The 14,249-nt window shown below is 38.2% G+C and overlaps 3 protein-coding genes across 3 annotated transcripts; 2 read left to right on the top strand and 1 right to left on the bottom strand.

Annotated features, from left to right (window-relative positions):
• Nucleotides 1-1,009: 1,009 nt before the first annotated feature.
• Nucleotides 1,010-4,952, top strand: LOC132191924 (uncharacterized GPI-anchored protein At3g06035-like). Its single transcript, XM_059607062.1, has 2 exons — nt 1,010-1,244; nt 4,086-4,952. Exons 1-2 carry the CDS (start codon nt 1,160-1,162, stop codon nt 4,583-4,585), a joined length of 585 nt encoding a protein of 194 aa, XP_059463045.1. The 5' UTR covers nt 1,010-1,159; the 3' UTR covers nt 4,586-4,952.
• A 654-nt stretch (nt 4,953-5,606) lies between these two features.
• Nucleotides 5,607-8,663, top strand: LOC132162245 (bifunctional protein FolD 2-like). The gene is made up of 5 exons (XM_059572508.1): nt 5,607-5,868; nt 6,034-6,350; nt 6,719-6,955; nt 7,026-7,193; nt 8,341-8,663. Exons 1-5 carry the CDS (start codon nt 5,709-5,711, stop codon nt 8,545-8,547), a joined length of 1,089 nt encoding a protein of 362 aa, XP_059428491.1. The 5' UTR covers nt 5,607-5,708; the 3' UTR covers nt 8,548-8,663.
• A 497-nt stretch (nt 8,664-9,160) lies between these two features.
• On the bottom strand, nt 9,161-13,556 carry LOC132165299 (peroxisomal adenine nucleotide carrier 1-like). The gene is made up of 5 exons (XM_059575800.1): nt 13,178-13,556; nt 11,297-11,528; nt 10,561-10,707; nt 9,852-10,012; nt 9,161-9,652 (listed from the first exon to the last, which is right to left on the bottom strand). The coding sequence occupies exons 1-5, from the start codon at nt 13,318-13,320 to the stop codon at nt 9,370-9,372; spliced, it is 966 nt and encodes a 321-aa protein (XP_059431783.1). The 5' UTR covers nt 13,321-13,556; the 3' UTR covers nt 9,161-9,369.
• Between the last annotated feature and the right edge of the window lie 693 nt (nt 13,557-14,249).

Genomic DNA, 14,249 nt, shown 5'->3' with positions numbered 1-14,249 from the left:
TAACCCTAATCTTAATGCGAGGTGTTACATGTGTAAGACCTAAAAATTTAATTTCCTGAAAAAAAATGTTATAACCATGTCAATTCCCTAGTCATTTGGCTAGGATACCACTAGAGCATAAGAGCCCTCTTGAAAGAACACCAAAGGGCCAGGAAAATGCCAAAACTAGTTGGTTAGATAAGATATGTTTATTGGGTCAAACTGGGCTTACTTGGCCAGAGCTGGGTTAAGAAATATGGATTCAATCCATCAAGCTAGATTTTAAAACTGAAAATCTGTGTTTTGTGACCTTGGGCTTGGGTTTTTTTTTTTTTTTATATTTTGGGTTAAGGTGGGTTGAGTTTAGGAAATATAGACTTGGCTCAATATTAAAATAAGAAGGTGGGATAAGATAAGAGTCTATGCTGGAGAAAGAATTAAAACAATCCTTATCCTAGCTAGATAGGAGTAAGATATCCCTGCAACCAAACAAATATTTTTCATCTTCAATCCTTTGCTTACGAGCACAGACTTTGCCGACAAGCAACTACCGATTGCTTCTCTGGCCGCCACTCACCCACTGCAAATTATTAATTATAGACAAAGCTGACTTCCACAGGCAACACACAGAGCCAAAGACCCTCCTAGCTCAGTTAATTGGCTGAGAAATTATTAATTTGAATTTATTTCTTTTTTTTTTTGGGATGTATCAAAAAAATATATATATATAATACAATATAATAGTAATTTAAGTGGTAGTTTAATCGGTTGTGGACTACGTTGAAGCGGAGGTCACTAATTTAAATTTTTTTTTTTTTTTTTTTTTGTGTGAACATGTAAAAAAATAGTAAGCCAAAAATAAAAAATAAAAACAAATAATCATTATTTTTACCGTTACTTTTTTAGACGAGAGACATTTAGAAGATGTAAAATGACACTTTTGAGGTAGCTGATGGGATCAAGCGGCAAACCACTCTTACCTAAACCACACGCATATTCATTATTCAACAAGAAAAGAAAGAAAACTACACCAAGACGTCGTCGTCTCATTCAGTTAGAACGTCTTCATCAACGAGCGTTCCCTGGCTTAGCTTCTACTTAAAGAAAACAGGGAAGAAAGGATCGTATAATAGAGTTATAGAAGGCAACCTTCTACTACTTCTTTGTGCCTTCTTCAACAATGGCGTCCTCACCTCTTTTCCCCCTCCTCCTCCCACTGCTTCTTTCTTCCATTCTCTTGCTGAATCACCCAGTCAAATGTGATGGTAAGCACTTCTTTTATGACTCTTTTCTGTTTTGTTAAACTCTTCCTTACATGTGCTCATTTGGGATTGGGGAGCTTCTTTAATGTTCTGTCATTGATTTCCTGTAGTATCCTAAACCCACCTCAGATAAGATCTGATTTTTTTTTTTTGTTATTGATCTGGGTTTGGGTACTGATCTTAAAGTATTTTGCTTTTTTGCAAATGAGTGTTTGTAATTTGTATGCTTTGCTTGATGTTTTGTGAAATCTTTGACTTACATGCTTCAATAAGTCTTTGCAACAGTAGAACTTGTTTAGCGGAGATTTATGCTCACCTGTGCTGGAGATCTACGGAGATTTAGATTAAATGTTCTTTTACTGATGGGTTGTGTCCTTTAAAATATTGATTAAATAATTAAATTTACTTATTTTTCGCTTAAACGTTTGGAATAACTGGTATTTTAACATGGTATCAGAGTCAGAGGTTATGAATTCGAACCCTGACTCCATCAATTCACTCCCGTTTCAATTAAATATGTCACGTGTTGGACATTACTTAATAAAAGGGAATTTGAGCCCATAAACTTTTGAGACAAGTGGTAATTTAAGAACCTTAGAATCATAAAATTAGATGCCAAGCCCCAAGAAAGGCAAAAGGAGAAAGTTACTTGACAGTTGAGGGCCTTCGCCGTAATCCATAGGACAATGCTATGATCCCCCCTTTTTATTGATTCGGTATCAGAGAAAAGACAGATGGAAACAAACAGAGAGAAAAGATACAAGGAATTTTGGAATGGTTCAGTATTAGATATTTACGTCTACCACTGTGAATTGCCCAAAGGCTGCATTGTGCGCTCATTGACTCGGATCAAACACATGTTTAGAGCATGTGAGTTGGCCCACTAGGTTAGTTGATGGATCGAGTGACCTGGATCCGTCTCGAATTGGGCCCATTAGGGCAAGATTCGAGCTTGGCAGAACCCACTTGGGGTGGTTATCGGATCCGGCAACCTAGATCCAATTCGTGCATGTCACACGTGCTGAGCCCACTTGGGCCGGTTACCAGATTCGGTGTTGCACGCATGAGGACCCACTTGGGTCAATTATCTAATCTGGGTTACCGGATTTGATTCGCACGTGACTCGTGTGAAAGTCAAAGGAGGTGCGTGCAGGCATGTGGAACACTCCGGGGGGGAGTGTGAGGGCATTTGGCAGTGCATGGGCTGGCTGGACAGAACCTGTAAGTGAAGTGTGAGGGCGTGTGAGAGATCCTTTTTGGCTAATTTTGGCGATGTTGTGTAGATCGACTTCCAAACTTGCAATTCATGTGCCGAACAGTTTGACAGAAGGTCTGGAAGGCTGAGATTCAAGGAGAGCAATAGATGAATGGGCTGACAAGAACTGTGGAGGAGTCACCAGGAAAGTAGCTCTGATACTATGTAGAAATTTATGGGAAATATAAAATATGGAGAGGAAAAGAGGAAGCAAAGAGAGAGAAAAGACGCAAGAAAATTTGGGTAGTTTGGTGTTACACATCTACGTCCATCACTATGAATTGTCTCAAAGCCTACATTGTACTCTCATTAACTTGATTGTATTTATAATACAAATGTCCTTATTTATAAGAAAACTGTGGTAGGTGAGGGAATACTATGGTAATCAAATCTTGGAACCAAGATTTGATTAGTGAGGCATGCAAATTCGTATTCTGTATACTTTGTTTCGACATAAATTATGTAATACAGTTTCCTTGCTCTCTGGCACATGTCTGTGGAGTAAATTATGTAACTGCCTCTTTAAAGGACAAAATGGGACAATACTTGCTTTGACTGACCCAGAATATTATTGGTTTAGATGCAATTTAGGCCCTGGTTGGAGAACCTGAAATGATATCCAAACTTAAGTTGGTCAAAGTGCTGCCTAATCTTGTGGTGAGGGTCTGAAAACTCATAAGTATAGCCTTACGAAAAAGATATTAATGCAAGTTAAGTTAAATCTGTTATTAGCTGGGCTTACTTAATCTTGCCTGTTATTACTGTTCTGCTCAAGAGACACCTCTGTTTGTTTTGGTAATTGCTCCTCTTTAGGTATATCAGCCATCCACCTCTTTAGTAATTACTCTAATTACTTCCTTTCATGTTGCTAAAAGCCCTTTTTAACCCCTTTTGCCATTTCAATCTGTCAGATGTACATTCCAAATGTAAGGAGAAAGATCTAGGAAGATTCATGACTTGAAACAGGATTGGCGCATGTCTTTCTTTAACATTCATATTTCATAACAAATCTGTCAAACATGGGAGTTTAGTTAGTGAAGAACTTCAAGAAAAATTTTGTGTCTCTCATACCTGTTTTTTTGTTTTCAGCCCCCTTCTTGATGATACTCTTAATATAATATAAAAATGAGGTCGAATGGGAACAAGATTAAGCTTTCATTGATCAGGCATCAGTTTTTAGGTCTTTCAAAGCCTTGGTCTTCTAAGTTTCATTTGCCATGATGGTATGCCACAACATTTACATTTAGCAAAGAAAATTGGCAAACATTCATTAATCGATTTCGCTGTGACCATTTATGGCAAATGAAACATACTTGGAAGAGTTAATGTTGAGAATATCAGAGATCTATAGCTTGAAAAGTTCAGTGCATTTTATGAAATTCATAGAATTGTAAGTTTCAAGCTTGCTGCAATGTAGGCATGTTGGGAATGGTAGAAATATAACATGCTTTAGTGCAAATAGTACATAACTGAATGGTTATTCCATGCATAATGCTTGAATCTTTGCCTCTCTCTGTCCTACTCTATCTGTGTGTGTGTGTTGATATCTGGACACTGAACATCGTATCCCCACCATTTTGTTGCTGCAGATGAGGATGATCTTCTTCAAGGCATCAACAGCTATCGAGCATCCTTGAACTTGGCAGCTCTATCAAAGAATGACAATGCAGCGTGCCTTGCTGGTGAAATAGCTGACCAATTCAAGGATCAACCCTGCACAAACACCACAGGGTCCAACACGGTACCGGGCACCGAGCCGCAATTTGCCGATTACCCGAACCTTTTAACCAAATGCCATTTGAATGTCTCCAACACGCAGGATGGGGTCATAATGCCTGCTTGTGTACCCAAACTGGAGCCAAGTCTGGTCCTCACCAACTTTACAGGGTCTCAGTACTCGGGTAATCTCAATGACACCAAGTTCGTAGGAGCTGGGATTGGCTCTAAAGATAATTGGATTGTCGTTGTTCTGACCACAAATACATCCACTGGAAGCTTTGTCCCTTTCAACGCTGCCAGCGTAGTTTCCAGAATTGGTTTGATCTTCCATTTGCTGTTTTTGCTGATGGGTTCTATCTTCCTGTTGTAAACTAAGACGATGGCCAGACCCTTTGTTTTCTTGACAGTTTTTGGAGGATTACTAGTCCATTGGCCATGTTACAAACTTGCGGCACAGGAGTTTTTCCACTTTTCCAACATATTTATATCAAAAAAGATAACGGAATACAGAGCTGCTTTCATGGTGAGAACGGAGCAGGTTATGCAAGGATATGTCTTGTTATCATCATTGTTGACATTGTTTTGTTCTGCACTTCTTGGTTTCATGAGATGAGAATCGGAAGCAAGAATCTAGAACTGTTCCATTCATTTCATTTTATCAATATAATTCGGCGTGATGTTATTTGAACCTCCAAGCGTTTTATGAAAGTATCAACTTATAATGTTTTTTCTCAGGTTATCCTATGTAGTTCCTACGTGCCTTACTGGGCCACCGATTGATCACAAGGTCATATTAGCTGGCATTTAGGGACTATGAGTCTGGCCACTGATATACACATTCCCCGTTCTTATTTTTTCTTTTTCATTTTTTTTTTTTTTCAGTATTTTCAGCAAATTGAAACTGTGAGCTGACTATTTTCTCAATCCGAAAATTTGAAAGAGGAAGTGAGTGATAAAGTGATTATGACAGCATCCAGATCTTGTTCAATGAGACTGTCTATTGCGTGAGAGGTCACTCGGGTCTCACCGGATTGGATAGGTGTCTGAATAGTTCGAGCAAATAAGTCTTGAACTATATATCCAAATACTAGTGTAGAGTCCTTACACCAGGTTTGCATCCGACCCGTTCGAGCAAATTAGTCTTGGACTATCCGAATTCCGGGATAAGTAAGATAAAGTCTCCTGCACGGTTGCACCAGGCTTGCACCCGACCCGGTCGTGCACAACTTGTTCATAAGACTTCACTATTCACGTGACAATCAAGTACTTCAAAAAACATGGAAGCACAAACTCCCGACACATACCCCAGTTGCATGAAATCTTTATGCACTTTCTTTATAACCAAACGCAAGGCCTTACGGCAGATTTTCCTCCTCTTAACGATGTTCCCATTTAGTATGGGATAAAGAATATTGATAAAAGATGAGAAGGGCATAACCATATAACCAAGTGTAAGACACGGCCAGGGCCGCCAGGCAGCTTAGGGGGACAACATGCGAGGTGGTAGCAGCTGGGCGGGTGTGTTTTGGCGCGGACTGGGAAAGAAAACCTTGTATTCATCGTACTCAAGCCCTCCAAAGTATCCTACTGTCCTCCCCGACGCTTGGATTCCCAGCACCAAACACCACCGTCCTCAATCCTCTGGAATTTTCCGTAAGTAATTGTCGTATTGACACCATTTTTAATTTTTATTTGCTTGGTTTTCTGTCTTTCCCGGGTTGCCCAATTCTTTTGGTCTGCATATACGTTTTGGAGTGACATTTTTTTTACATCTATAAAAGCACTGAAAATTATTATTGGTAATGGCATGCAAACCAGCTAGTGGTCACACTGCTGCAATAATTGATGGGAAATCGATTGCACGAGATATACGATTCAGAATAGCTAGTGAAATACGTAGAGCGAAGGCTGCCATTGGGAAATCCCCCGGATTGGCTGTCGTTTTGGTGGGTAAAAGGAGGGACTCCGAGGCTTACATCAATATCAAGTTAAGAGCTTGTGATGAAGTTGGAATTGCAACTCTGATTGCAGAGCTGCCTGAAAACTGTGCAGAAACTGAACTTCTTGATGTTGTCTCAGGTTTTAACGAGGACCCATCTGTACATGGCATTATTGTGCAACTTCCTTTGCCACAAGTAATTTCTACAACTGTTTTTGCTTCATTTTTTTTTTTTTCTTTTTTTTTTTTCCATCTACTATGTTGTCTAGCTTTCTTAATGCTATGGCCCGTTGTTGCCGTCAATTGTGCTGTTGGCTGGTGATAATAAGGATGTGAATTTCCAAAACAGCTCGACAAATTCTATTGATATCCCATCTAGACAACATATATATATAGCTCTAGTCAAATTTTTCCTTCGTTCACATGGATGGACTTTTGTTTGCATCTACAGGGCACTGGGTCCTAAGCTCTCTAATATGCATGTGTTTTGCACACTTTGATTTTCGTTGGAAATAAGGAAGTGTTAAGACTGGTAACATATCCTAATTGAAATGCTTGACACAGCATTTGGACGAGGAAAAGATTATGACTGTTGTGAGTCCAGAAAAGGATGTGGATGGCTTCCATCCCCTCAATATGGGGAATCTTGCCATGAGAGGAAGGGAGCCCTTGTTCATCCCTTGTGCCTCTAAGGGTTGCATTGAGTTATTGCTTAGGTTTGGTGTTGAGATTATTGGGAAAAAATCCGTGGTGATCGGGAGAAGCAAGATTGTTGGTTTGCCTACTTCTTTTCTGTTGCAGGTAATCTCTACTTTTCTGCTGATACATAATATTTTTGTGTCCGGTTGTGTGATATATTGTTGGTTGGCAGAGGCACCACGCAACGGTCAGCACCGTACATGCATTCACCAAAAACCCGGAACAGATAACTTCTCAAGCTGACATTGTAGTCACAGATGTTGGGATCCCAAACATAGTCCGAGGCAATTGGCTAAAGCCGGGAGCAGTTGTAATCGATATGGGAACAAATTTAGTAAAGGTAAGCAGTCAAAATCTTACCTTAACCTTGTCTCAAAATCTTGATTCTTGAAGGTTTTTATCAGTCTCAATCTCAACTTATATGGAATAAATAAAGAAGAAACTACTGCTGATTTAGCCAGATTAAAAACTTTTTTCACTTTGACAAGTAGTATGATTTTCTTTATTGCTATTAAGTGAGTAGTGACATGAAATTGTGGTTGTTGCTATAAAGAAAGGCTGACAAAGGGAAAGAGGAAAAAGACTTAAATTCAATAGCACTTACCTGAGAGTGAATAGATGAGAAAACAAATAAAGTGCATATAATCTTACCATATCAGTGTTGAACTTTTGATGGATATCAGTTTACTAATAAGGCTCTTGCGCAAGTATCTGGAAATGCATCTTCTGATTAACGGTAGTAGCCCTGATTGTATACTCGATGACAATCAAACCAATCCTCATTGGAATAGCATTACAGTCAATGCTCTCTTTCAGGATCTTGGTTAGCAGAGTAAATGTGTTGATTGCTTAGTCACTTATCATGACCAAGATAAGATAACTGCATTAAATTTACTTGAACATCTGCAATATCCAGATGGATTGACGGAGCCAAGTATTGTGCTTTAAAAAGAGAGCCAAAAGACATGCACATGTCTTATGAGAGTATTCAGACACTGAAAAGTAGACAAACATTTGCCTTTTGTCCTTCTATATTAGTATAGGTATATACATATGTAGTTGGAACAACCGAGATATAGTGTAACACTCTAGTCAAACATTGAAAATATGAGTAATTTATATAGAATGAGTATATTATAAAGACACTTATGCGTGTTAAGTTTCATATTGATTTCTTATTAGGTGAAACTAGATTTTTATAAATGATTATAAGGGAGCAGTACTTTCGAAGTAATAGTGCAAATGTAGTTACCACTTTTTCTGAGTCGTTACAAATAGTATCAGAGCCACATTATAAAGATGAGTAAGCCCACAGAGTGATAAGTGCCATATGCAGTTAGCGGTTTCTCTTAATCGTTATATATAGGCATTAGGGAGAAAAATAACTTGCCTTACACTTGGTGGAGCTGGTGTCTCCATTCACTAATTCACTAGTCCCTCTCCGTGAAGTGATTTCTCATGTTGCTACTCTATATGATGATTTGCAGGACCCAAATAGTCGTCGTGGATTTCGAGTCACTGGAGATGTTTGCTATGAAGAGGCAATCAAGGTGGCGTCGGCAATCACCCCCGTGCCTGGAGGGGTGGGACCTGTAACAATCTCAATGCTCCTATCTAACACGCTTGACTCTGCTAAACGTGCATTTGGATTCTCTTCAACATTAAGCGGTTGTTTCTTAAATTTAGTTTTATAGTAACTTTAACCCAATGCACAGAAATCCAAAATATATGAAATCATTAGTATCATTTAATTGAAAATTTAGAATCTATTGAGCAATGTTCATTGCTCTTATAGAATGATTTGGCTTACATGCTGTAAAAAAATTTTACTTTAGTTTTTTCAACGAAATAGATTTAATTTCACTTTCTTTTCTTCTTTTTTTTTTTTTTTTGGCATGAAAAACTTGAAATTAAATCTAAACCGTTAGAAAAACTACATCATAATACTATTCTTCCATCTTCTACAAGGCTTTAACAAACTACCGTTATAAACAATGATGCGATGTTGAGACGACATGACTTTTGGGCCAAACAATGTCCCATTTTGCCCACCGTTTAGAGACACAGCAGTCTTGCTCCTTTGTTCCTCATAGGTCAAATCCAGCCCAGAACCTAGAGGCTAAAAGATGAATATCTACATGTAGTCAACAAGAAAGCATTCTTCCTATAATAAGGCACACCAATTTCATTTCAGGCTTTCAGCTAAATATCTAGCTATCCTTGACTGAAAAGTGAAACCAAAAGAAATTTAGCTATCCCATATAAAACTAAGCACATTGCTCAAACGAATAACATGCTGCTAGCAGGCCAAAAAAAGAAAAACTTGATAATATTTATTGAGTGGGATATTCGAAGAAAAAAAAATCCCCTGTTCTACATATATGTATTTTCCTTCTTGACATCCACAAATGTTTATTGGATGCTGCCACATTATTCCGGCCACCACCTTGGAGAAATTCACTAGTCTCTTCATCTGTGAGGTTTCCATGCATGTGTGTCTCACTCTCATCACTAATTCAGGTGCTCTTCTTTAGTCTGTTGTGAGTGATAAACAGATACCTTTTCAGTGCAAGCATTAGGACCCATGTTGTCTTCGTGATCTTCTCCTTTATCATCAAAAGCAATGCCGAGCTTAGCACAGTCTTCAGTATCTGGGCATGTAAACCTTTGAAGAAACCCAGTAGGCCTTCTCTTTTCCAAATGGCGTAGAGTGCACCTGAAACTGTCTTCTGGGCTTTTTGCTCAGCTTCTTGGCTCCCATTTTCATCTGATTCTGCAGCCTGAATCATGACCTTGCACCTGTTGGCAATTAACTTGGATCTTTTAATCAAGTTGAGATACGCCATATTTTCATGCAAACTTGCAGAAACTATGAGTTTTACATTGAATATATTCTTAACAGTACAAACATGAATGAATTCATCAGCATGAGGTTAAAAAGCCTCCTAAATATAATCCATGCAATGCATGAGGAAGAATGATTGAATTGACCATCCACCTGATAGCTGGGTAAGTCAAGCAGGTAGCGACACACTTTGAAACTGCACCCAACACGAAAGCAGAAAAAGCAGAAAGAGCTTCCGGGGACGACTCTGTACCTGTTTTTTGGCTCAGCTTCCGATTCAGTAGTCTCTGTTTCAGCTGATCAAATACGGTGTACTGTACAATACACGTTCTAATTTCAGCTTAATTGGTCTTCTCTTGCACCTTAAATCAACTATTCTAACTACTCATCAAATTGGAAGGTGCAAAAAATCCATGGGATTAGAAAAGACCATAGCTAGCAGTTACCATCATCAATTAAACATATGGCTAGGATGTCAAGGTCATTGGTCCACTCCATCAAAAAAATTCAGAAATAAAAGTCATTTGCGTCTAAATACAACCTCAAGAATCTGAAATGGGACTAGTGAAACCAACCACACTCTACACACAACCTCTCTCTCTCTCTCTCTCTCTCTCTCTCTATATATATATATATATATAATGGGAAAGGGTTACAAGAAAACAAAGAACAAGACAAGGTGGGCGCCCCAACAACAAAATGCAAACAGAAAATACAGTGATGTAATGAAAAAAAAAACAACAAATAAATGGAAATTGGTCAAAAAAATGACCCAGTCCACTGGATCTTGGATAAAAATCTAAGAAAATGGCCGCCCGGTTGTTGAAACAGACCACAACCTATATACTTGCACACTGAGTACCTGGATAGATGGGTTTGATGTCAAAAGAAGAGATATGCCAAGACCATCAAATGCCTCACCCCAAGTGCCCTCCGACAGAGTCTTCCAAAGTCCTTTGGATTTCCCAAACTCACTCGTCTGCATCCTTGAGGATGCTGTATCCAAGGGCTGTAAGGTTAAAAAAACCCAGAGATTAGAATATCCAGACAATGAGCATTGAAACTACAAAAGGGTCTATTTTGTCATTAATAGCTCTTTCTTTTCCTCGAACCATTTTTAATAGTTTAGGAATCACAAAATGGTCTATGTTGTTACTAACAGGACTTTACAGTTGTCTGTGCAATTGAATGCATAGAATCACTTTCAGGATCTCAAGGAATAGTGTACTGTCAAATTTTTATAGTCAACATTGCCATGCCTCTTTACTTTTATTTTACTGACTTCTTTTGGCCGGTCATTTTCTTGTAATGACTCCCCTTTCACATGCACTCACCCAATTTTAAGGAAAAGCACAATGAAATATTTTACTTCCCATGTATTGTTTAAACAGAACCATTTCAATCGATGCTCGACATGCATATCATGATATTATCATCATATATCTGCGAGGATATTAATCTGAATCCTTTTGAGAGCTCAATGAACAGAGTTCAAGCACCACGTAATTCGTAAGAACCCCACACTAGACAACTTAAATCAAGAAAACACAACTAAAAGATGTTTCCTAATCAAGAAAACATGTCAATATATGACTCGCCTGTGTCACTAAGACTGTACAAGCCCCGGCAGCAGCAGCAATAATCAAGTTTGCTTTTGTTCCAATGGTTTTGTTTCCACTCTTCTCCAGGTACAGCCTTTTGAAGAAGCTGTATCCATAGAAGTAAACAAACTGTGAAATAAAGGACTGCAGGTTCTTTGTCCCAAGCCCCTGGTACAGTGAAAGCACCTGCCGGGTAGCAATTGCTTCCCATAAAACATCAGAAATGTTCCTACAAAAGCCAGAGCAATAAATTATATAAACATATTCATAAGTGATTCCTACCTTAAAAATCTGTGTCACACAAAGCAGCTTATTTGACTTTTAGGCCACATTCGATTAGATATACAATAAGTACACTGTTGAAAAAGGTCAAGCAGAGAAGACAGCAATTCATATATTATGAGCATTGCATGAAGAAATTAATTATAAAAGCATAAGCACCCACATGGAGTCAACTATCCTTTTTTCTGTTGTTTAGAAAGTGAAGCTACTTTGGATGACAACAGCTATTGTTTCTAACTGGCAATGAAATTATCCATGGTTGATATAAAATATGTTTATCTCATTATAACACTGTGGAAGCTAACCGTTTTCAAGATAAAAGACTCTAAAGGAAAACATCAAGCATTACAGAATAATCATGTAAAAGGAACTCAATCTAAGCATCATCAAACTCCCTTTGAATATACTTAAATTTAGCTTCTCTACAATGTAATTATAATATCGAACCAGTTATTCAGACAAAAACAAGTGTCCACTAATACAACAGCCTTTTGGTTTCCTGGATATGCTGATGGTCGGTTAGATTATTAAAAAAGGAAAATTAATGGTTTACAGAAATCTTCCAACAAATCAATCTAATTTGAAATTGACCAATTTTAATTCTCCTTTCCCCTACCTTTACTACAACTAAATACAGAAACTTGCAATAAGGACTTCTTCATCCCAACAACCACTCCCACACTCTCTCGCCCAAGCCTCCCCCACCCCCAAAAGAACAAAGATTAATTTAACAAATTTAACAATTAGAAACAAACAAAATCCTCAAGCATTCTCATTTAAAATACTTTGATTGGCCTGAATCAGTATAATCCAACCCCAGCAACTACAATATTAGTGACAATATCAGCAGATTGACTGAGTAACACTAACTTAGTTTTACCAGAGCCTTTAGAGAATTGTAACTCCATACACAATTAATACAACATGATTTCTCTAATTATAAACTCACAGCTGCTGCTGTAACATTTCTTTATCAAACTATTCCATGCCAAAACTAGAAATTTATGGGCCAGTAGACAAAAAATGGGTATTCCCGTGAGAGATAGATGACCAAACAAAAACCCAGTTGCTATTGTTGTAATTTGCTCCTCCTGTCGCATTTAACTTCTTACATTACCCTTAAATTTGAACTACATTTTTTAAAATTTGAGCTCTCTTTCTTAAGCCATCTAATGGTATTTGTGAAAGAGTGTTTCATTAAAGTGCATTTCATTTATAAACTTTTTACCAGGAAATTTGTGTCATTTGTAACGGCTTATGTCCAGAAATAAGATTCAAACTTTTTTTCTTCTAGGAAAATAAGATCCAAACTTGCTAGGTGTTGCTTCTTAATCACTCTGCAGCGCAATAACACCTGTGCTCTCCCATTGCGAATATCAGCAAGATTCAGTGAATATAGCTACCAAGTCCTATAAATGTCCTCAGCATAGTCTTACAATATCCTATTTATAAGTATAAATTGATGTCACAGACTCACATAACCCACATATAATTGTGAGACAAAGTTCTAAACTTGTTGGAGAATTATAATCAACCCCAGAAAAGAACAAATGAAAATAATTAGCAAAAGCCCTTGTAGAGGAAATATAAACCAACCTGTACTTCTGCTTATGGTGATCTCGAACTTCAGCTTGATATTTGGTCTTACAAGTATCAAGAGGGTACAAGATGGTGGTGCTAACCAGAGCTCCAATGGCCCCTGAAGTGGCCTCTGACAGGGACTCCAGATCAGCGCCCATCTTAAAGAATGAAAAATTGGGTATTGGAGAAATGAAAAGAACGGCTAGAAGATCGAGGAGGTCGAGGCATCCATGAATTTAGGAGCTGCGTATGATAATAAGAGTCCAGAAGAGAAGAGGATCGGGAGAGCAACTAAAAGTGACGCAGTGGCATACACAATGGGTTACTTTCCACAGTTGTGTATCTCTTTGGGAATCGGAAACGTGAACGTATGGGGTTTCTCTCTCTGTCTCTCTCTACGGCTTGGATTTGACGGTCCGTTTGGTATTTGGTTTTTACTTTCGAGATATTTGCAAAGTGTTTGGTATTTGGATTTGACGGTGTTTGGTATATTAACATCTCTAACCATATTTGCAAAGTAATTATTGGAATTGTTTCAAATTTAATAGTTAATTTGTAAAAAAAAAAAAAAAAAAAGGCAGATATACAAACATTTCTCTTTATTTTTATATTATAAAGGGTATTTGTATAATAAGACACCGAGTTAACCCTCCAAAAGTTAACCCTCCAAAATTTTTAAATCATGTTTTTTTTTTGAAAATTTAATGGAAATGACAATAAAATTTATGACATCAAAAATTTTGAACAGCCATTAGTCAAATTCAAAAAGCACTGCTTTATCTCATTAAAATATTAATATTTTTATTAATTTAATTTAAAAATAAATCTAAAAAAAAATAAAAAAAATTGAAGGGGTACAAACCCCTATGGGGTGGCTTGCGACCACCCCAGTGCCCACCCTTGAGGTGGCTTGCGGCCATCCTCAAGGGGTTTAGGTTGGCCCGTAGGCCACCCCTAAGCCCTAGGGGTGGCTCGCGCGGCCACCCCTAACCACCCATGGGGTGGCCAAGCCACTCCTAGGGCTTAGGGGTGGCTCGCATGCCACCCCAAACCCCCTAGGGTGGCTTACGGCTACCCCATAGGGGTT

This window comes from Corylus avellana, chromosome ca1 (genome assembly GCF_901000735.1).
Source record: "Corylus avellana chromosome ca1, CavTom2PMs-1.0".
Classification (NCBI taxonomy): Eukaryota; Viridiplantae; Streptophyta; class Magnoliopsida; order Fagales; family Betulaceae; genus Corylus; species Corylus avellana.
Note: the sequence above shows the minus strand (reverse complement) of the source record. Positions and strands in the feature narration are given on the sequence as shown.